The sequence below is a fragment of the Dunckerocampus dactyliophorus genome, chromosome 1 (assembly GCF_027744805.1).
Source record: "Dunckerocampus dactyliophorus isolate RoL2022-P2 chromosome 1, RoL_Ddac_1.1, whole genome shotgun sequence".
NCBI classification, from domain to species: domain Eukaryota; kingdom Metazoa; phylum Chordata; class Actinopteri; order Syngnathiformes; family Syngnathidae; genus Dunckerocampus; species Dunckerocampus dactyliophorus.
The window spans coordinates 51,375,135-51,395,282 of NC_072819.1; the positions used below are offsets into that span (position 1 = coordinate 51,375,135).

A 20,148-nucleotide genomic window follows, 5' to 3' on the forward strand; every position below is an offset into this window, starting at 1 on the left:
GTACTCCTAAAGTTTCCTCCCGGTTGGCGGCTTTGAAATCGTAGCGATACATGGCAATACCACGTACGAGCAAACGGAGACGCTGAGTCACGACGCAGACGTGGACGCTCCTCAAAGTGTGTATCGGTGTGGAAAAAGAGGAGAGAGCGGTCCTAACCTAATCCTAGCCCATCTTAACTGATCTTTGTGTTTCATATCTTCTCCAGAGGGCCGCCAGGCTGGAACCAAAGCGTGCTTATGTTGGAAGCGGCCAGTCTAGTTGGGTTAGGTTGCTGATTTTGTTCTGGTGGAGCTTCACAGTCATCCTCGTTTCTTCGACACGCATGAACACAAACTCCAAACTAGCCGAGGACGACCTTCCGTTTGTGAGCGTTGTTCCAGCGCTTGTTCCTCCTCGCAGCTGTGCTCCGTGTCTGCTGGGGCGATGGAGCTCCTCTGAACTTTGGATTGACTTGCATGCCTGCTGTAAGGCGGCGAGGCGGGTTGGCTGTTGAAGCCTGACCTGATTAAGATGTGGGCTGCCTGCTGTCATGGCAACAGGTGGGCGAGGAAGCCATTAGGAAGCACCGCTACTGGGATGTCTGCTCGGACCTTATTGGCTGCTAGGAGAGACATGAATTTCAAATGTGTTTCCATGAGAGCCATATCAGATCTTTTAACACTGAATACAACAAAATACGTACATTTTTTTAGACAAAATCTGTCCACCACTGTTCCATGTTTTGGCCATTTGTGGATAATGGCTCCCACTGTGGTTGGCTGGAGTCCCAAAGCTTTAGAAATGGCTTTATAACCTTTTCCACACTCATAGATCTCAATTCATCTCAGTTATGTTTTAACGGGGGGGGGGGGCATGTAGCTTTGGACTTTTGTCTCCCTTCATAATAGTAAGTTTCACTGAGTGTTGAGTTGTGTTGTCATTGACTAATATTTACATTTGTTTGATGATGTCAAACATCGAAGTGGGACAAACATGCAAAAAAATAAGACACCAGGAAGGGGGCCAACAACAGGGGGTTGTGGTGTTTCGGTTCCTATCCAGCCTGCCCTCTCTGCATTGTGTCTTTCCAGGCGCTTGTCGGCTGTGTTTGAAAGGCGCTCGTCCATCTCGGCCGGCGAGCGGCTCTGCTCCAAACTGTCGGGGAAGGAGGCTTCTGTGTTTGGCAAACAAAGTGGCCCCCGCGGGCCTTCCATCACACGCTGTGTTTAGACACGAGGCGGGCGTGACAGCTGTTGTCGTGCACGCCGGTATCTTCCATAGCATGCTGATATCGTGTTAAACTGAGGTATCCTGCGCCACATGTCCTCGTCTAAGGGGTGTCGAGGAAGCTGGCGGACATGATGGCTGTGGAAGCGAGGGATGTTCTAACCTTGTCACAAAAGAAACTGCTTTCCATCCTGGGTGGGATGGGAGAACTGAGGTGAAGGATTGAGCGTCCAAGTCAGCGGGGCAGGAGAGTCTCCTCCTCCGCTCGGCATGCCCCTCCCCTTGGCAGCGTGTGGACACACGGAGAAGACGCCTTGGCTGCACTTCTGTAGCGTCTGCTGATGTTTCCACAATTGAAGGGAAGCGGCCGTCGGACTGCAGGGATGATACCGACGTGACTGAACGGTAAATCTCCTTTCTTCTGTAAATGTGTCCCGTGTAGGACGCCCGGTCTTACACCGTACAGCGCACGCATGTGCAGGCTTTTATTGGGATATTATGCAAACATCGTTCCAGGAAAAATGTGTGGGACATCCTTGTTGGGCACACTATAGAGCAGTGGGAATATTGGCTGGGGAGGGGAACGCCTCTCAGCCTGTCAGCCGGGGTAGGCTCCGACTTAAACATCCAGTATTTGGAATGATACTGGTTGCTTTATGAAAGGCGGTAAAATGACTGCAAGAGCTGTCCTTACAGTGTTGTTGTGTTTTTTAAACTATAAATGGGGGCAGCTGTGGCACAGGAGGCACAGCAGGTCGTCCAGAAACCGGAAGGTTGGCGGTTGGATCCTGTTGTTTCCCCGGGCAGGACACCTCACCCACCTTGCCTCCAGTGCTGCCCACAGTGGTGCATGAACGCCCATGAACGTTTGGTGGGGGTCGGAGAGGCCGTAGGCTGCAACCTGGCAGCCACGTTTGCATCAGACTACCCCAGGGCAGCTGTGGTTACGGATGTAGAATACCACCACCACCAGTGTGCCATTGAGGAGCGAATGAATAACGGCTTCACTTCATCGTGAAGCGCTTTGGGTGCCTTGAAAAGCACTATAACAATCTATTATTATTATTATTTACGCCCCAAAATGGCTGCCATAATGCCCAGCATGCTATGCGGGCACAAGAGACGCAACAAAAGCATCCAGTTGTTGTGTTTTTAAGGTAGAAATGAAGTGTTTCATCAGTCGTTTGAGGGCGTTTCTGGTCAGATACACATTTTCCCTCGCGAGGACTACAAGTACATGACCAGAGTAAAATGCACACACCACATGAAAAAGTAAGGAATTACTCCTTCATAAATGTCATTTGAAAAACCTCTAAATACGCAACACAACTGGAACTTAGCTTTGTAGCGTTGTGTGCCGGCTGAGAGCTGTTTCATGAGATTGGGGGGGGGCTGGAGCCAGCATTATCCAGCATGCCTTGCGGGTTATAAATGAGTAGAAAATAGGGATGTCCGATATTGGCCGACTCGCAATTTCCGATTCTGATGTCCACCGACACCGTTGTGTGTTACATACTTATTTTGGCACCGAAATTGCATTTAAAAGAAAACAGGACCAAATTTCACCAAAATAATAAAACGTTTGACTGCGCAAACGATAAGCGAACACAAGAGGCTTATTTTTAAGTTCAGTTAAGCTGCACTGTTTTCTCTGGAAAAATAATAATAATAATTGAATAAGTGTCTGTCTAACAGAAAAGCTGCAACAGTAGTTGTTTACCTTTGAGTTGAGATCTCTGCAGCAGGAGCACTCCTTCCTCCCCCACAGCGAAAGAAGTTGTTTAGCTCCAATATCAGTACAATCCTTAGTGAAGACTAAATCATGTGCTATGACCACTGATCTGTGCTCATACGTCGCTTGCCGCAGTGCAAGCCGCTGAAGCCACAGAGACGCCATCTTACCACTCACATGTCGACTACATTGGCACAGCGTACATAGTGTACAAAGCAGATGAAGAGGCTAACACAACATCTATATTTGACATTAAAAAGCGGGGAGATTCTCCCATTCCTTCAAGTAATGCAACCTTCGTCCCTTAAAAACCATTTGATACGTTATTCTCTATCTTTTGCTATATTAAATGTACTTTTTCCCTTCCAATTATCATTGCCTTTGGGACAAAATTCTACTGTGCACCCTGGCTCAGCACGCCCCTATAGCAATGATAGTTTTACTCCTCTAGAAAGAGATTTTCATTTGAACTGCATATCCCATCCCTTTTTTCCACTAAAATCCATCCATCCATTTTCTATACCGCTTCTTCCTCATTAGGGTCGCGGGGGCATGCTGGAGCCTATCCCAGCTGACTTCGGGCAACAGGCGGGGTACACCCAGCCAATGGCAGGGCACATATAGACAAACAACCATTCACACTCACATTCATACCTATGGACAATTTAGAGTCACCAATTAACCTCACCTGCATGTTTTTGGAATGTGGGAGGAAGCCGGAGTACCCGGAGAAAACCCACGTGCACACGGGGAGAACATGCAAACTCCACACAGAAATGCCCAGGGGAGAATCCAACCCAGGTCTTCCGATCTCCAGACTGTTCCTGTATTGGCCAACGTGCTAACCACTAGACCACCACTAGACCACCGTGCGGCCCTGGTCATGATCCTTTACTTTTTATTCTTACTGTCATACAATTCACTATGCTCTCGTCTGTACAAAATATGAATCATAAAAGAGACAAGTTTTAAAATCATTTAACATATTGCTGATTTTTATTTTTATTGTTTGTGTTATGAAATAGAAATAAGCTCTTTTCTGATATAGAAATATATTTGAACAAAAACCAGAGGAATAATATGTGATAACCATAATGTGTAATAACCATAAACACACACACACAGAAAACAACAACAACACTGGAACAAAACCATATGCTTTGGGTAAGACAATACGTTGTTAGCAATCTCAAACATACCGGTATGCATGTTCAGTAATGTTATTTTCCAAAACATATCATATGAATGAATCCTTTTACGTCAGTCATTCAGCAGCAAAAAAAAAAGGTTGTTTATCCAAATGAAGGGTCATGCTGGGTCAATTGTATGCAAACTGGCTTGCTAACTGCACTGTATACAATGCCTGGTAAGCATCATGGAAGCACTGAGATTCTCCTTCCTTCAAGTAACGCAACCTTCGTCCCTTAAAGAAATACATATATCACGATATAACAAAAAAGTAGGTACATTTCCTCTTAGCTATTATAGACCTATATCAACCTATCAATTCTGGACATACATTTAATCAGAGGAATTTTACACGATCGAAAATATCTGAGATGGACAGTGCAAAACCCTTAAATGATCAATCATAAATCTACATTTCAATCATACTTACACGTGAAATGTTCGTCCACAGCCTTTGAACTGGCGATTTGTGCAGTTAATAGCTGCACATGCAGGCATCTTAAGGCAAAATTTGTGTCCAATCCGAATTAATAAAAGAAGTTCACCACGAATGCAAAAGCTTGCCTGAGAAGTGTTTCTTGCGAGTAGCAATATGGCGGCCGTTTGCCTTCACAAGTCATCGCCAATGAGCTATCCAGATATATAATACAGATCAGTGGTTATGACTCGTAGGTTTGTCATACAGCGCTTTGACACCGGATGCTGGAAGAATAAACATATATTGGGCCATCCTACTTTGAAATGTTCGCTTTTCTCCAACTTCTTACTTTCGAGCAGGACACGGTTCTATTCAAAGATTAGCGGCATTGAAAACGGATGGCTGGATGGTTCCTGGCAAGTAAACGAACAATTTCATTGGCTCATTTTGAGTGACATCACCGCGTTTGCTCTCACGTCAACCGTAATACTTGCAGTAATTAGGCTCTCAAACTGCCGCTGCGATCGGTCCGCGAGCATTATTCCTGCTTGTTAGCGCCCATTAGCTTTAATTGGCCACGGGTCCGTAAAGGGCCATCACTGGATCCGCCATTTGGTGACGGCTGCCATAAACATATGAATGAATTAATGAATTGTGCGCGGAAAAACAGCGTTTTCCACAACAATATGCTCTCAAAACGATGCTAATGGCCAAAACATGCAGTCTATGGGTAAAATACTATCAAAGGTAATTGTGAAATGTGCCGACACTTACCACATCCAATATGGCGGCGACGTTGACATACGGCGTGCGTGTTTATAAATGCTGTACCACTAAAATATTCCATCAGTCTTTGTGAAAGTGAATGGCATCCTAATAGAGGCAGTGAAGTGGAACCAGCCCGGCCTTGAATGCGTGCGGAGTGGGGAGCACTAGCCGTTGAGCTAAAAGCCTAGGTTGCCAAGCTGACGTCTAGCGCATCTCATAAGGTGTCGGGGAGCGAGTTGTGTGACAGTATGTTGCCCAACCCGCACTCCCCGACAGACATCAGGTTGACAGCCGCGGGACTTGGAGCGCACCGAGGGCGGGGCACACCTGCGCACCAACCTCAACGTGTGTCATTTGGGCGTCCCACAGGGTCACCGCGCGTTGACGGGAGTGGAGCTGGTTCCTCGCCTTTTCACCCAGGATGGACAGAGGGGAGGAGCGCCTCATCTACGCCATCACGGTCCCGCTTTCGACCTCCATCATCCTCGCCAACCTGGTCATCATCTCGGGGATCTCGTGCAACCGCCAGCTGCGCAACACGCCCAACTACTTCTTCCTTAGCCTGTTGGTGGCAGACATGTGCACGGGCGTGGCGCTGCCCTTCATTCCCCTCATGGCGCTCGAACGGGAGTTGAGCTTCGGCTCCTGCCTCGTGGCGCATGTCTTCCCCAACTTCCTGTTCCTGGCGTTCCTTCTCAACTTGGTGATGGTCCACTATGAGCGTTACATTTGCATCGTGGAGCCGCTGCGCTACAGCAACTTGTGGATGCATCGCAGGTTCCCTCTGGCCCTGCTGCTGGCGTGGGCGCCACCGCTCCTGTACGCATCCCTGCCGGCTTTCGGCTGGAACAACTGGACCGGTCCGGACTGGCACGGCTGCTGCGCACGAGGACAAAAGTGGACGCCGGTGTCAAACTGCTCCACTAACGTGACCATTTGCTGCTCATACAGACGCGTGTTCCCCAACGCCTTCCTCTACCTGGAGGTGTACGGGCTCGTCTTGCCCGCCATTCTCACCATCGCTGCCATGACGGGCCGCGTCCTGTGGATTACCCGGGGCCAGCTGAGGGACATCTGCCGCCTCCATCGCTCTGTGGAGCGTGGGCAAGCCTCGGACGGCGAGCACCGGCTGAACCTGCGCTACACTCGCTGCGTGGTGGCCGTGTCTCTCACCTTCCTGGCGTGCTGGGTTCCGTACCTCATCTACATGCACGTGTGCATCGCCTTCCTGATGAGCGACACCAAGTGGAGCTCCACCACTCACATCGTGCTCTCATGCACCGGTATCGGCAGCATGGCGGTGGTGCCGCTGGTGCTGGGCCTCGCCAACAAGCAGTACACGGAACCCGCCTACAAGCTGCTCCTCAAACTTCGAGACAGGCTGAGGCGGACCGCGCAGACGCCACACGAGTCTGCAGTCTGACGACATTTCCGTATTGGTGCTGCAGGTCCAACTCAATGCATGTGTAGAGCCTCCATGTGGTTAATGTAGCACTGTGGCCACTAGGCGTCAGTGGTGTCCCTTGTTGAGACATGACGCCGCATGTCCCACATGATAGAGTGACAAGAAGCGCTCCTCCCATCCAGTGTGGAAGTGGTTAAGTTGTTGGCTTCTGTGTCCTTCTTCCCCACTCCGTCTTAAAACCTCGCTGAAGTTTAGAATAGAGTCAATCAATTGGAGGCTAACTACTTAGTGCAGTAGCATGCTAATGCTTCAAGCAGCAACCGTCTCTTGTGTCCCTGCAGTGATGCCGTAGCCTTGGCATTACAGCTGAGCAAAGTGTTGTAAATAAAGAACAATAGGAGTGTAAAGGTGACTGTAGGGGTGTTATTTCATTTTAAAAAGTCCTAAATGGGTTTTCTATGCTCTAACTACGACAATATTCCATTTATTCATATTGAATTCTGCTTTGCGGACGTATTGGGTCTGGAACCAATGTGAGGTGACAGGCGGATTGGTGCGGCGTCTGCAGTGATGCGGACTCTGCATCGGTCCGTCGTGGTCGTGAGCTTTGGCTAGTGACCCAAAGGGCAAGATGGCGGGTCCAAGCGCACCAAAGGTTGGACTTCTGGAATGTAGACGTTATCACGGAATAAATGAATGTTGGGTCAGAGGAGGCGGACTGCAGCGTTACGTTTTAACAAGGATACCAAACGCTACAGGACAGCCAAACAGCGCCAGGACCACGAGGCATGGTCAGACGAGTGAAATACGTGTGAGTCACGTCATCGTTTCTTGTGTCCAGCCTGGCACGTTGACCATGTGTTTCAAATGTGACAAAATGTTACTGGCTGTCTGAGAAAAGTGGCTAATGCGTACGATGGGGGCTTTTACAGCCTGAGAACATACACAATCACTGGAAACATACTGTACATGATAGCGATCTAATGTATCTTATTTATGATGTATTGTGTAAAACTAAGACATGAATAACATCAAATTAAAAGCACAAAATGAATGGTGACCCACCATCCACCAGCCAAGTGTTTCCAGAGAGATGATGACATGGCTGTTTGACGTGTGTGCTAAAAGGCAGTGCTAGCATGAATTAACTTGAGACAAATGTGCACATTAGCACTCAATAAGTCATCAAACTTACCTTTATCATTCCCACATAGTATCAGCATTTACACCAAATATGAGGTGAAAGAAAAATGGTAAAAATACAGTAGTAGTCTATCTGTGCAGCATGAGATAAAGTTAGCACACCCACAATGGGCATGCGTCAAGTGAGACGGATGTAACAGAGAGAATCCGGCCACTTTTCAAAATAATACAAAAAAATGAAATAATGGAAATTATTTTTTTCTTTCTGTGAAAAAAAGTATCGCGGCCCAGTAACGGGCCGTGGGTCATTGGGGTTTGGGAACCACTGCTCCAACCCATCGGTATCGACCCATTTCCATAAAAAAATCATGTGATCGGCACATGCCGATAAGTGCCCACCAACATCGATCACCCGTGGCTGGCACGACCGCAGCACGCAGCGACCCTTCCATGCAATTTTCTTTCTTTCTTTTTTCTCGGGAATATAAAACTTTTTTTGGTCCTATTTACGACTTTATTCTTGTAATGTTACGAGTTTTTCTCATAAATTTACAACTTTATTCTGGTAAATGTATTACTTTTTTCTTGTAAGTGTACGACTTTTTTTGTACATTTACAACTTTATTCTTGGACATTTACAACTTTTTTTCTCCTAAATGTACACCTTTATTCTAATACCTTTAGTCTCGTAACTTTATTCTCCTAAATTTACAAGTTTATTCTCGAAATCTCAGATTTTTTGTTTTTCAGTGTGGCCCTAAAACTCCGTCGTAGTCAGGAATTCAGGGTCCCAGAAAAAAAACACGTTGCTCCCCTCCCCTTCTATTAATGACTAATTTTATTCGTAATGAGCTACTTTTTGGGCCGCTTGGCAGTCGAGGGACATTGGGATTGGCTGATAACACTCATCATGAATCAACTCTATCACTAATCCACGTGATGGCTATCGGTATCGGACGATATCAGTCCTGGATGACGGTAAGGGGCGGCATCAAACCCTGATGGGAGCATCCCTGCGTTCATTTATGAGCAAAATGAAGTCAGTTGTGCCAAAGACGACTTGCTCTCGTTCAAATCCTTTTTATTTTTGTCTGCTGTTGAAACGATGGCGGCCAGTTTGTGTCGACCTCCCGCCTGCAGTGTTTACTCCTCCGCTGGGCCGTGTTTATCTTGGTCCTGGTATGCGGGCCGGGGAGGCCGGAGGGGCGCAACTCCCCAGACGACATGGGCCTTTGTTCCGTGAAGAAGTGGGCGGTCGGGAGCCGTGACGTCTTCTCCTCCTCACTCGGCACGAGCAGCATAGAACGGAGGCGGGAACGGAGACCAAGCCAGCTTGAAATGATGGGACGCCCTCATCGGCGCCCGGGTGCACCTGCAGCACGCATACAGATACGTTTTCCTCACAGCGAGACAGCTAAAGTTAGTCAGAGAGAAGATGACTTCCTTATGAACGCAACAAACACGCATGCTTTATTTCTTGTAAAGGTGAAGAAGGCACACGTGAGCGCGGCTTTGGCGCACCCTTTCCCCAAAACCGCCGTGACGCCCACCCACAGATACTGTAGCTTCAACATTCAAAGACTAGATAGGACGGCCCTGCTTGCAGGTTGGTGCTTGTGGGGCGCCGGTGAAGGTCTCCTGGAAGCTTGTTAGAAACCTGAGCAGAACAAAGGTTTGGATTTAGTCGCCTTTCATAGAGCTAGAATCACACTCACTAGAGCAGTCATCTCTTAGCAGCCCACTTCCTGTTTGCCATCGGCCTGACAACGGCGTCTTGCGGTGGCCGGTTATGTCGACAACCGCTTACGTCCACGCGAGTCGGCCGGTCCAAGGGGTGGCGATGTCAAGCAATTCCACCGTATTTTGCATTTTTGTCGTCACCCTGAAAACTGCATCCCGCAATGGCAAGTTTCGATCTCGGTTATGTTGACAACCGCTTATGTGAACATGAGTCAGCCAGTCCGAGGGCTGTTGACATAAACGGGTTCCCCTGGATTTTGCACTTTTGCCATAATCCTGAAAGCTGCATCTTGCAATAGCTAGTTTTGGTTATTTCGACAACCGCTTATGTCGACATAAGCAAGCCAGTCCGAGGGGCGTCGACATGAACAAATTCCACCATATTTTGCGTTTTTGCTGTAATTCTGAAAACTACGTCTTTCAATGACTAGTTCCGTTTTATGTTGACAACCGCTTATGTCGCCACCCGCTTATGTCGACGTGAGTCAGCCAGTGTGAGAGGCGTCGACATAAACAGAGTGTATTTAGCATTTTTGCCATAATCCTGAAAAGTGCGCCTTTTAATAGCTAGTCACGGTGATGTCGACGACCGCTTATGTCGACGTGACTCAGCCAGTCTGAGGGGCGTCGACAGGCGGCATCTTTCCTCTTCCATTGGTTCCACACGTCTGCTGTAGAAAAGCAAAGAAGCAAGAAAGCCAGTCGGAGTCTCACCTGAGTGCCGCATGAGCGCGTCCATCCTGCAGAGAGAAGAAGCGTGAGGACTGGTGTGCGTCCACCTTCTTAGCAGCGTTAAATCCAGCCGCACGAGTACGTACCTCCGCTCCTCGCCCTCCAGCAGCTTTCCATAGGTGCTGATCTCCATGTCCAAGGCCAGCTTGAGGTCGAGGAGCTGCTGGTGTTGGCGGATCTGACCAGCCGAGTCACGCTTGGCTCTCCTCAAGGCCTCCTCCAGCTGAGCGATGTCACGGCGGGCCCTCTCCAAGCTCACGGCTCCTTCTGCAGCCGCGTCCTCGGTGTCCTTCTTCAGGGACTCCTCCTGGGGCGGAGGCGAGCCGGATTAAGGAGGCGCACGTGCAGATGCGGCTCAGGCCGCGGGAAACAAACCTTCCTCTTGAGAGCGTCCAGGTGGCTGTGCAGCCTCTGGACGAGGCGCGCCGTGTCTGAGATCGCTCTCCTTACGTCCCGGACGTCTTCTTCACGTGGTCCTGCTTTTAAGACCTTGACGTCCATCTGAGGGCGGGACAAGCGCGTTCACGACAGGAGTGTCACTCACGATCTCTTCCTGCTCCTCACCATCCTCTGGTTCCAGTGCTCCGCCTCCTCTCGGGTGCGAGCGGCCATGTTGGCGTACCGACTCCTGACGCCGTCCACAATCTGGTCCATGTCCAACGGCCGCTTGGTGTTCTCCTGCAAAACCACCGTCTCGTTCTGGATATGAGATTCCAGCTCTTTGATCTCCTGCAGCGGAAGGCTTTGGCGTGAGTCGCACGAAGACAGACGTCAACATTTAAGAAAGTAAAAGTCACCTTCACCTCATCGTAGCCGACCCTGAGGAACTCCAGCTGGCCGATCAGGTCCTCCAACTCCAGCGTCAGATGTACGGCTTCCAAGTGACCTTCATCTGCGTCCTGCTGCCACACACAGGGGTCACCAGGGGTCACGTCTCATCCGCCACACGCCACAAAGAAGCACGTGTTACCTTCTTGGTGATGATAAAGTCCTTCTCCACGTCTGCTTTCTTCAGCAGCTCATCCTCGTACCTGCAGCCAAAGCAGGAGTGAAACATCAGCCATGACGGTCCTCACGTCTCTCAGGACAACGTGCAGACCTCTCCTTGGTGTTCTCCGCCTGCTCCCGGTTCCGACGCAGCTCATCCTCCAGCTTGGCGCGGTCATCCAGCAACTTGTCAACCCGCCGCTTCAGCTCCTCCTCCAGCTGTTTCGCCACGCCCTCCACCTCGCCCCGATAGGCCGCCCGGCCCTTCAGGACCTTCAGCTTGGTGTCCAACTTCCTGTTCTGCTCCTCCTGGTGTTTCACCTGACACGCCGAGACGCTCGCTAGTGAGCGATGATGATGGTTTGCTTTTGGCGTTTGAAGGCTCTGGTCTTAAACTTTTGAACGGCGCGTTTTCACTTTAACGCTCGCGTGTAAGAAGTCGCCTTCTCGGTTTCTTCTTGTTGCTCTTTGCAGCTCTACTTGGAACCGCAACACGTTTTTCAACTGACTGTAGGGTAACAGATTGTCCACATGGGGGCGCTGGTATTCCATCCAGAATGAAATGTTCTTGCATGCATGGATTGGGGGGGGGTTCTTTCGCTATAAAAGGCAACTCAACGAGTCACCAAAATATTAGAAACAGCAGCGCCACACGCACAGTCATTATCTGAAGGATTCTAACGGGGGTGCGTACAGAAAAATGGACGCATGCGGGGGGGGGCACATTGGTATATTTTGTGTATTAAAGATGCTTAAACTAATGAAAGTCAATAAACACGTGCTGTCTGAATAAAACATCTTAGCTTTGTGTTACAGGTGAAAAAGCTAAGCTAGCCTAATATAGCATATGTCCGTAGGTTCATTTGGTTTATTTACAATAAAAGGCAAGCTGCGGCCCAAAAAGGCAACACGTTTTCCAGCAAGGATGAACAATGAAAGGATGTTGATATTTAGTAAAGACATGCTAATTAATAATATAAATTGCATCTGGCTTACAGTGTTTAGGATATCCGTAAGCCGCACGCTTTAGGACTCGAACTCTCAACCTTCGCAGTGGGAGAGGAGAGCTCTGACCACACGGCTTAAAGCGCGAATTCTTGACGGTGTTTTCAGCACAGCTCTTAAGGTTTCACCAACGTACACTTCCGCAGCCTCACAGGCTGGCATCCGTCCCATATCAACGTGCTTCTTGGCTTTTTTCCCTGCAGCTATTTCAACTTACAGGCCCGTAACCGGGGGGGGTCGAACGAACCAAAGGTCCTCTTGGTTAAAAAAAAAAAGCTGCTATCAAGGTGTGCAATTGTAACGGCGTGTAAATGTGCTGTGATAAATGATGGCAGAAGTGTTGCAACAGCGCCTGTTGCTGGTGAATAGTGGCATGTGTCACTACGGGGAGGGTGTGGGACCTCGCAAAAGGTCCGTTCACTCAGATTTTTGAACCCCCCCGAAAAATACCTGGTTACGGACCTGTTAGATCATCTTTGTGAATTTTCTTTTCATAATGTTATGACTTTATTCCCATAATATTAGAACTTTTTCCCCCCAAACGTAATTTTCCGAAAATGACAACTTCATTTTGTTTGTTTCTCATTTCAATTCTACTAAAAACCACATTATTTTCCTCATAATATGATACTCTTTACTATTATACTCTAAACTCTTTTTTCCCGTTACAATGCGACTCTTGTCTGCTAATATTTTTACTTCATTCTTGTAAAACTACAGCTGTTTTTTTCCATTTCTGCTGTTGTTGTTTTTTTTATTTTCCAACTATTTCAACTTTCATGTTGTAGCTTTTCTTCTCGTCACCCTGACTTCCTTCCCTTCATGTTTTGGCTTCGTTCTCGTAGCATTAGAATGTCATTTCCCAAACGTTGCAACTGTGTTGTTTTGTTTGTCATATTAAGACTTTTTAAAAAATGATGTTTTTTTTCTTCAACATTTTACTTTTTCTTGTTAGATTACGTGTTTTTCTTCGTAATATTCGGAGTGTTCTTGTAAAATTACTGCTGATTTTCCCATTTTTGCTGTTCATTCATAATTTTTTCAATGTGGTTGTTAGAATGTGCCGCAGGCCGTACTTTGGTGTGAACAGGTAACAGCGCCATGACTCACCTTTTCAATCAGCCTCACAAACTTGTCATTGAGTCCCACCATGTCGTCCCTCTCCCTGGACTTGCCTGCCGAGTCCACGTCGCCAGTCGGGTAGGTTCGGGCCGGCAGCGAGGCGCCGGGCGTGTACGAGCGGCTGCCTGTGGACATTCTGAGGCGTGAAGCTGCAGGATGCAGGAAGTCTAGTCAAGGTACCTGCGGCGCTCACCTGGATTTAAAAGAGGGGGCGGACCGCTAGGCCCCGCCCTCCTGCTCCATTTGTGTCCAATCTTGAGAGAGAAGGCTAAATGATATGTGGGGGAACAAAGGAGGGAAGTAGAAAAACCCGTTCCAGCTGCGACCCCCCTGGTGTGATGCTGGTGGTGAGCCAGTAGCACCACCGGGTGTGGCAAGAAGGTATAAAACTCGCCTGGATTCTTCCTCCTCCATAAGGTTCAGCCTCCAGTGTGGTTGCTCCTCCATCATGCCTTCCAACACGGCTGCCAGCATGTTCGGTGGTGCCGGCGGGAGGGGCTCCAGGGCGTCGGCCTCCAGCCTGGAGGGTCTGCGCGACGTGCTGTGCAATGACCGCATCGAGCGCGACTCCGGTGCGGTTCCGTCTGCTCCCGTGGCCCCTGCCGATGACAAACAGACCCTGCGAGGCCTGAACGACCGTCTGTCCGGATACCTGGACAGGGTGGGGCAGCTGAAGGAGGAGAACCAGCATCTGAAGGATGAGATCGAGGAGATCTTGGCCAAGAGGAAAGCGCCAGAAGGCCGTGACTGGGAGGAGGTGGAGAAGCCACTGAAGGAGCTCAAGAATAAGGTTGTCGTCTTTCTCTCCATAATTGTTCTTCATCGTCTCCTCTCATGAGCATGTGCCCTCAGGTGAAAGCCATCGCCATGGACAACGCCAGGCTGCTGCTCCAGATAGACAACACCAAGATGGCCAACGCTGATTTCACCAACAAGTTTGTTGCACAACACGGAGCGTAAGCCTCCATTCCGACGGGAATAACAACGTTTCTGTCCTCCGCCGTGCGCGTCACAGGCTCGACGACGAGACAAAGGCCCGGAAGGCCATTGAAAACGACCTGGAGGAGCTGAAGAGGAACATTGAGGACACCAAGCTGAACAACCAGCAGACGCAGAAGGAAATTGAGCTGGTGAAGGACGAGCTGGCCATCTTTGAGGAGGACCACAAAAACGTGAGGCTGAAACATCACCGCCAGAGACAGAGCTGCGTTAAGATGAGATAAGATAAGATTTATTGGTCCCACAAGGGGAAATTCCAGAGCAGATACAAAAACACACAAGAGCATAGAAAGTGCAAAATGGAATGAAGAAGTGAAGTAGATTGTTTCCAGCTGTGTACATGCTGATCACGCCACGACTTTATTGCACAGTTTATTGCACAGCTGTTTTTGTTATGGAATCTGACATACGATATCTCTCCTTCACACGCGTTGGATGTATCGTCCTGTATGATGTAATAATGTGCGTGTGCGTGCGTAGGCCGTGCACAACCTGCATGATCGGATCAAGACCTCGGAGGTGAACGTGGAGGTTGAACCCCCCAGCTCCAACTTGCCCGAGATGCTCTACAACATCCGCGTGCAGTACGACAAAATAGCCGTGAAGAACCTGAAGGAGACGGAAGATTGGTACCAGAGCAAGGTAGACCACAAGCTTCTCCTTCTTCCTGTCTTCTTGTGAGGACCCCACCCTGTTCCTCATCTCCAGTTTGAGAGCATCAAGGAGGAGGGGGCCCAGAACACTGAGGTGCTGCAGTCCAGAAAGACGGAGCTTAAAGATCTGCTCAGGGAGAAGCAATATCTGGAGGTCAAAGTTCAGGGCGGGCAGAGCACGGTGAGATACTCCAAACAGGCAGAAGCAAATAAAGCACCTGCATTCCTTCACAGCGCTGTCATCGCACCTTCAACCTGCACTAAAACCACACCTGCAGGAGTCGCAATAAAAGAAATGATCCCCTAAACGAGCGCCGTCTCCGCAGGTCCGCAATCTGGAGGAGAACCTGAGGTTCACCAAGCTGGAGAACAGTCGGCGGCTGGCCGCCCTCAACCAGATAATCCTGGACTTGGAGGAGCAGCTGAGGAAGGCGAGGGCGCACGTGGAGAACCAGGTGGAGACGAACAAAGACTTGCTGTGCGTGAAGATGAGGCTGGAGGCCGAGATCAATAACTACCAGCGGCTCGTGTGCGGTGACGGGGACAGGTGAGGACCGAGTATTGGGTCAGAAAGATCTTGTACCCGGTGCTGGGGTGTCCAGATGTTTTTCCACAGAGTTGAGCTTTTTGCTCAGTGCAGCTCCGTGCGGTTTGATGAGGTCTCACTCATGCAGCAAGGTAATTACCAACAAGTAAACCGTACGATCCAATATCTCCTTTTTATTACGATATATACGCATGACATCCTATTTGTAGCTAGTGTTTTTCATGAATTACGTTGAACTTTTTAGGCTACTTAAGGCGTGCGCATCATGCCAAGCCACGCTTCTCTGTTATGACGTCAGACTCCATGAGGCACAGCAGTGAATCGGCGTAAAACTAGCTTTGAAAGACATTAATTAGATGGTTGATCATTTTTAAAAGTCAGATTATCACACCTAGATTGTGCGACTGATAACGCCTTGTCTCTCTTGCATGCGTGCGACTGGAGCGGGGCCGGCGTTGTGCACATGCGTCAGGATACAACCCGGAACTGATTGTATAGAAATTGCTAAATGTTCACTGTTTGCACTATGCTAGTAGCTGTTGAAGCTAAACGTGTCAGTGTTCAGTGGTTGTTGCATAGCGTGGTGCAGCAGTGCAATTCCAACGTGTCCAACCAGCAAACACGTCTGTAGTCCGTTCAAAGTCGAGACGATAACTTCCTTTTCACGGCAGCATGGCAAGGTGCATTCACGGACACTCCGAACATCTCAACAACACCATCTTTACTACAGTACAGTATGCGCATATGTGATGGTCGAAATAAACAGAAGGACAAAGAAAAGCAATACGTGGATATTCTCGTCACTTGTAACTTGTAACTCTTAATGCAGAAGTACAATTAGCTGCATTTAAGTATCCTCCAAAATCCCATAAAATACACTCAAAATATGTGAATTATACTTACAATAAGTGGTGTCTTTAAACGCAACACCTCTCTGCAGTTCAAGTGTGATTGAAATGTTCTGCTCCTATTAAAGAAACTCCTGGTAAGTAAATACTTTTTCTATGGAAGCCCGTTTCGCTCTTTGAAGCCTTCGTCACGTGGCTCTCATGCAGTTTGTATCTCATCATTTGGACTTCTCATAATTATGGCATTTTTATCTCATAATTTCGACTTTCTTTCCTTAGAATTAGGACTTTTTATCTCATAATTGTGACTTATCTCATAACATTTTGTCTCATAATTTTGACTTTTTTCTCAGAATTATGACTTATCCCATAATTTCGACTTTTTATCTCATAACTGACATTTTGTCATAATTTTTGACTTCTCCTAATTATGTCTTTTTTTAATCTCATAATTTTGACTTTGTTTCTCAGAATTATGATTTATCTCATAATTTTGACATTTTATCTCATAATTTCAACTTTTTTCCTTAGAATTCTGACTGATCATTTTGACTTCTCATAATTATGGCTCTTTTATGTCATAATTTCAAGTTTTTATCTCATAACTGTGACATTTTGTCAACATTTTTGACCTCTCATAATTATGGCTTTTTAAATCTCACAATTTCGACTTTGTCATGCACGAAAAAGTTTTGTTTTTCAGTCAATGAAGCCGTCGTGTGTAGACTTTAATTACTGAGTCCTAGCTCAGTCACAATCATTCACAAGATCCACACAAACTGTCAGTTGTTCCACATAAAAAAGCCGTCTTCTTTTGAGCTTGCTATTTCCTGGTGTAACTTTAAGAGCATTTGCACCAAAACATTACCGCAAAGTAGGCTGGGAACAGGACGTGCTCCCAGCGACGCTACAATAAAAAAAAAAAAAAAAAAAAAAAAAAAAAAAAAACATACACTAGCATGCATGCGGCGGCGGGAGCAAAAATGAATTCGGTTGTACTAAATTGAAGTATTTTAGAATGTACTCACGTTATTTTTCATCAATCCTCATCCACAAATCCATCAAAGTCCTCATCTTCTGTATTCGACACAAACAAAGCCGTCTTCTTTTCCGTTCGCTACTAGTCTGTTAACTTGTCAGTGTTATTCAGCTCCGAAGCAAAGGAGGAAACTTCTCCTGTTGCTTCTGCCAACTTTGTTTATTGAACGCGGCCACCAGACAGCAGCTCAGAACACACACACATCTCTCAGCATCGTCTCTCCTTCCTGCTTGCCCACAAGGCAAAGGTTAAACAAGCCCCACTACATAGCTGTCCAGCCAATGCCTGTAACAAGTGACACCGTTTATTTCCTGGTGTGCACTGGTCAATACTGTAATGCCGCTTGTTGTGGGGAAGGAGAGACTCACGTCGCCGATGCACTTTAATGGCTTTATTAACAGCGGAGAACACTGCAGGACTTTACATCCACGCCAACATAAACACACTTCCCAACTCTCTCCAAACTCACAGCTAGCACTGAGCCTAGCTCTCCTGCTCGGGACGCCCACCGTCACTTCCTGATGAACTAAAGCTGTAATGACACTCTGCCGTATAAAAAGTAAAATATTAAAAACAAGCGTAAGACATTACTAGCACAGCTTTGTTCTGTGGGTGGTGGATATATTCTATCAGTTATTATTAAGCCTCTAGCTTCCTTTTAGTAAGTAAAAACCTTGGCTATGATTGCACTACATTGTCTGGACGCCAACCTGTCTATAGAGGCCACCTGTCTATAGCGGCCACTTTTGCAGACTACCTCTCGTGGCCGCTATAGACAAGTTTGACTGTATATATATATATATACTGCTCAAAAAAATTAGAGGAACACTTTGAAAACACATCAGATCTAAACTGGGGGAAAAATGATGTTGAATATGTTTCCTGATAATAAGTGGGTGATGTCCATCCATCCATCCATCCATTTTCTATACCGCTTCTTCCTCATTAGGGTCGCGGGGGCATGCTGGAGCCTATCCCAGCTGACTTTGGGCGACAGGCGGGGTACACCCTGGACTGGTCGCCAGCCAATCGCAGGGCACATATAGACAAACAACCATTCACACTCACATTCATACCTATGGACAATTTAGAGTCACCAATTAACCTCACCTGCATGTTTTTGGAATGTGGGAGGAAGCCGGAGTACCCGGAGAAAACCCACGCGCCGTTGGGAGAACATGCAAACTCCACACAGAAACAATCAGAAACAGGCTCCATGAGGGTGGCCTGAGGGCCCGACGTCCTGTAGTGGGCCCTGTGCTCACTGCCCAGCACCGTAGAGCTCCATTGGCATTTGCCATAGACCACCAGAATTGGCAACTACACCACTGGTGCCCTGTGCTCTTCACTGATGAGAGCAAGTTCAACCTGAGCACATGCGACAGACGTGAAAGGGTCTGGAGATGCCGTGGAGAACGTTATGCTGCCTGCAACATCATTCAGCATGACCGGTTTGGTGGTGGGTCAGTGATGGTCTGGGGAGGCATATCCCTGGAAGGACGCACAGACCTTTACAGGTTAGATAACGGCACCCTGACTGCTATTAGGTATCGGGATGAAATCCTTGGACCCATTGTCAGAACCTACGCTGGTGCAGTGGGACCTGAGTTCCTCCTGGTCCACGACAATGCCCGACCTCATGTGGCTAGTGTATGCAGGTAGCTCCTGGAGGATGAAGGAATTGATACCATTGACTGGCCCCCACGTTCACCTGACCTAAACCCAATAGAACACCTCTGGGACATTATGTTTAGGTCCATCCGGCGCCGCCAGGTTGCTCCTCAGACTGTCCAGGAGCTCATGGATGCCCTGGTCAAGATCTGGGAGGAGATCCCCCAGGACACCAGATCCCCCAGGACACCTAATGAGCATGCCCCGACGTTGTCAGGCATGCGTACAAGCACGTGGGGGCCACACAAACTACTGAGAATCATTTTGAGTTGCTACAATGACATTTTAACAAAATGGACCAGTGTGCTGCATCATTTTTTCACTTTCATTTTTGGGGTGTCTTTAATTTCCCCCTCTATAGGGTGATCATTTTCATTTCTATCAAATGATGTGGCATCATTTTGTTACTAATACATCACCCACTTATTATCAGGAAAGATATTCAAGATCATTTTTCCCCCGGTTTAGATCTGATGTGTTTTTGAAATGTTTCTCTCATTTTTTTGAGCAGTGTATATACTGTATATGTAAATTGGATTTGCGGCAACGGGTTCATTTGCCCTCCGTGTTGCTAACTGCACGCTGCGTGTTTTCAGCCAATCAAAAGCAAGACAACTGTGGGTTCTGAAGGGTGGAGCGGAAGTCTGAACCTTGCGTTTGTTTCCTCCCTAAGACCGGCAGAAGAAGCCTGAGGGAGAGGCGGCCGAGGAGCAGGAAGAATCCATCCTCTCAAAAGCTCCTCGAGTCCGAGCGGACACAGCGACCAGCCGCCCCGCTGGAAAGAAGAGTCCCAAAAGTGAGAAGCGCTTGGCTTCCTCAACTTCGTCCTCTGACACTGAAGAGGAAAAAGCCAAGAATGAGGGCAAAGAGAAGGAAGCTTGAGTCAACATCTTTCTCCTGTGACAAAATAAAGAATGAGAATAAAATCCCTCGTCTTCTCATGC

The 20,148-nt window shown here is 47.9% G+C and overlaps 2 protein-coding genes and 1 pseudogene across 6 annotated transcripts; 2 read left to right on the plus strand and 1 right to left on the minus strand.

Annotated features, from left to right (window-relative positions):
- Positions 1–876: 876 nt before the first annotated feature.
- On the plus strand, positions 877–20,124 carry LOC129187490 (keratin, type I cytoskeletal 18-like; annotated as a pseudogene).
- Positions 5,735–6,736, plus strand: LOC129179094 (G-protein coupled bile acid receptor 1-like). The gene has a single exon (XM_054771933.1). It carries the CDS (start codon positions 5,735–5,737, stop codon positions 6,734–6,736), a length of 1,002 nt encoding a protein of 333 aa, XP_054627908.1.
- On the minus strand, positions 7,515–18,235 carry LOC129187472 (intermediate filament protein ON3-like). 5 transcript variants are annotated; one of them, XM_054786852.1, is made up of 10 exons: positions 17,523–18,232; positions 13,436–14,651; positions 11,433–11,641; positions 11,304–11,364; positions 11,137–11,235; positions 10,898–11,062; positions 10,709–10,834; positions 10,420–10,640; positions 10,316–10,341; positions 7,519–9,233 (listed from the first exon to the last, which is right to left on the minus strand). In XM_054786852.1, exons 2-10 carry the CDS (start codon positions 13,580–13,582, stop codon positions 9,214–9,216), a joined length of 1,074 nt encoding a protein of 357 aa, XP_054642827.1. In that variant the 5' UTR covers positions 13,583–14,651; positions 17,523–18,232; the 3' UTR covers positions 7,519–9,213. The 5 variants fall into 5 exon arrangements, with proteins under 5 accessions (XP_054642845.1, XP_054642827.1, XP_054642818.1 ...); XM_054786870.1 differs by having other exon boundaries at positions 7,515–9,518; positions 13,436–18,235; XM_054786843.1 differs by having other exon boundaries at positions 13,436–18,232.
- Positions 20,125–20,148: the final 24 nt, after the last annotated feature.

Coding starts and splice junctions, on each gene's coding strand:
- LOC129179094 (XM_054771933.1), top strand. CDS start 5,735: ATGGACAGAGGGGAGGAGCGCCTCATCTACGCCATCACGGTCCCGCTT.
- LOC129187472 (XM_054786852.1), bottom strand. CDS start 13,582: ATGTCCACAGGCAGCCGCTCGTACACGCCCGGCGCCTCGCTGCCGGCC. Junction 10,641..10,708: donor TGGACGCTCTCAAGAGGAAG/GTTTGTTTCCCG, acceptor CCTCCGCCCCAG/GAGGAGTCCCTGAAGAAGGA. Junction 9,234..10,315: donor CGCGCTCATGCGGCACTCAG/GTGAGACTCCGA, acceptor TGCGTGCTGCAG/GTGCACCCGGGCGCCGATGA.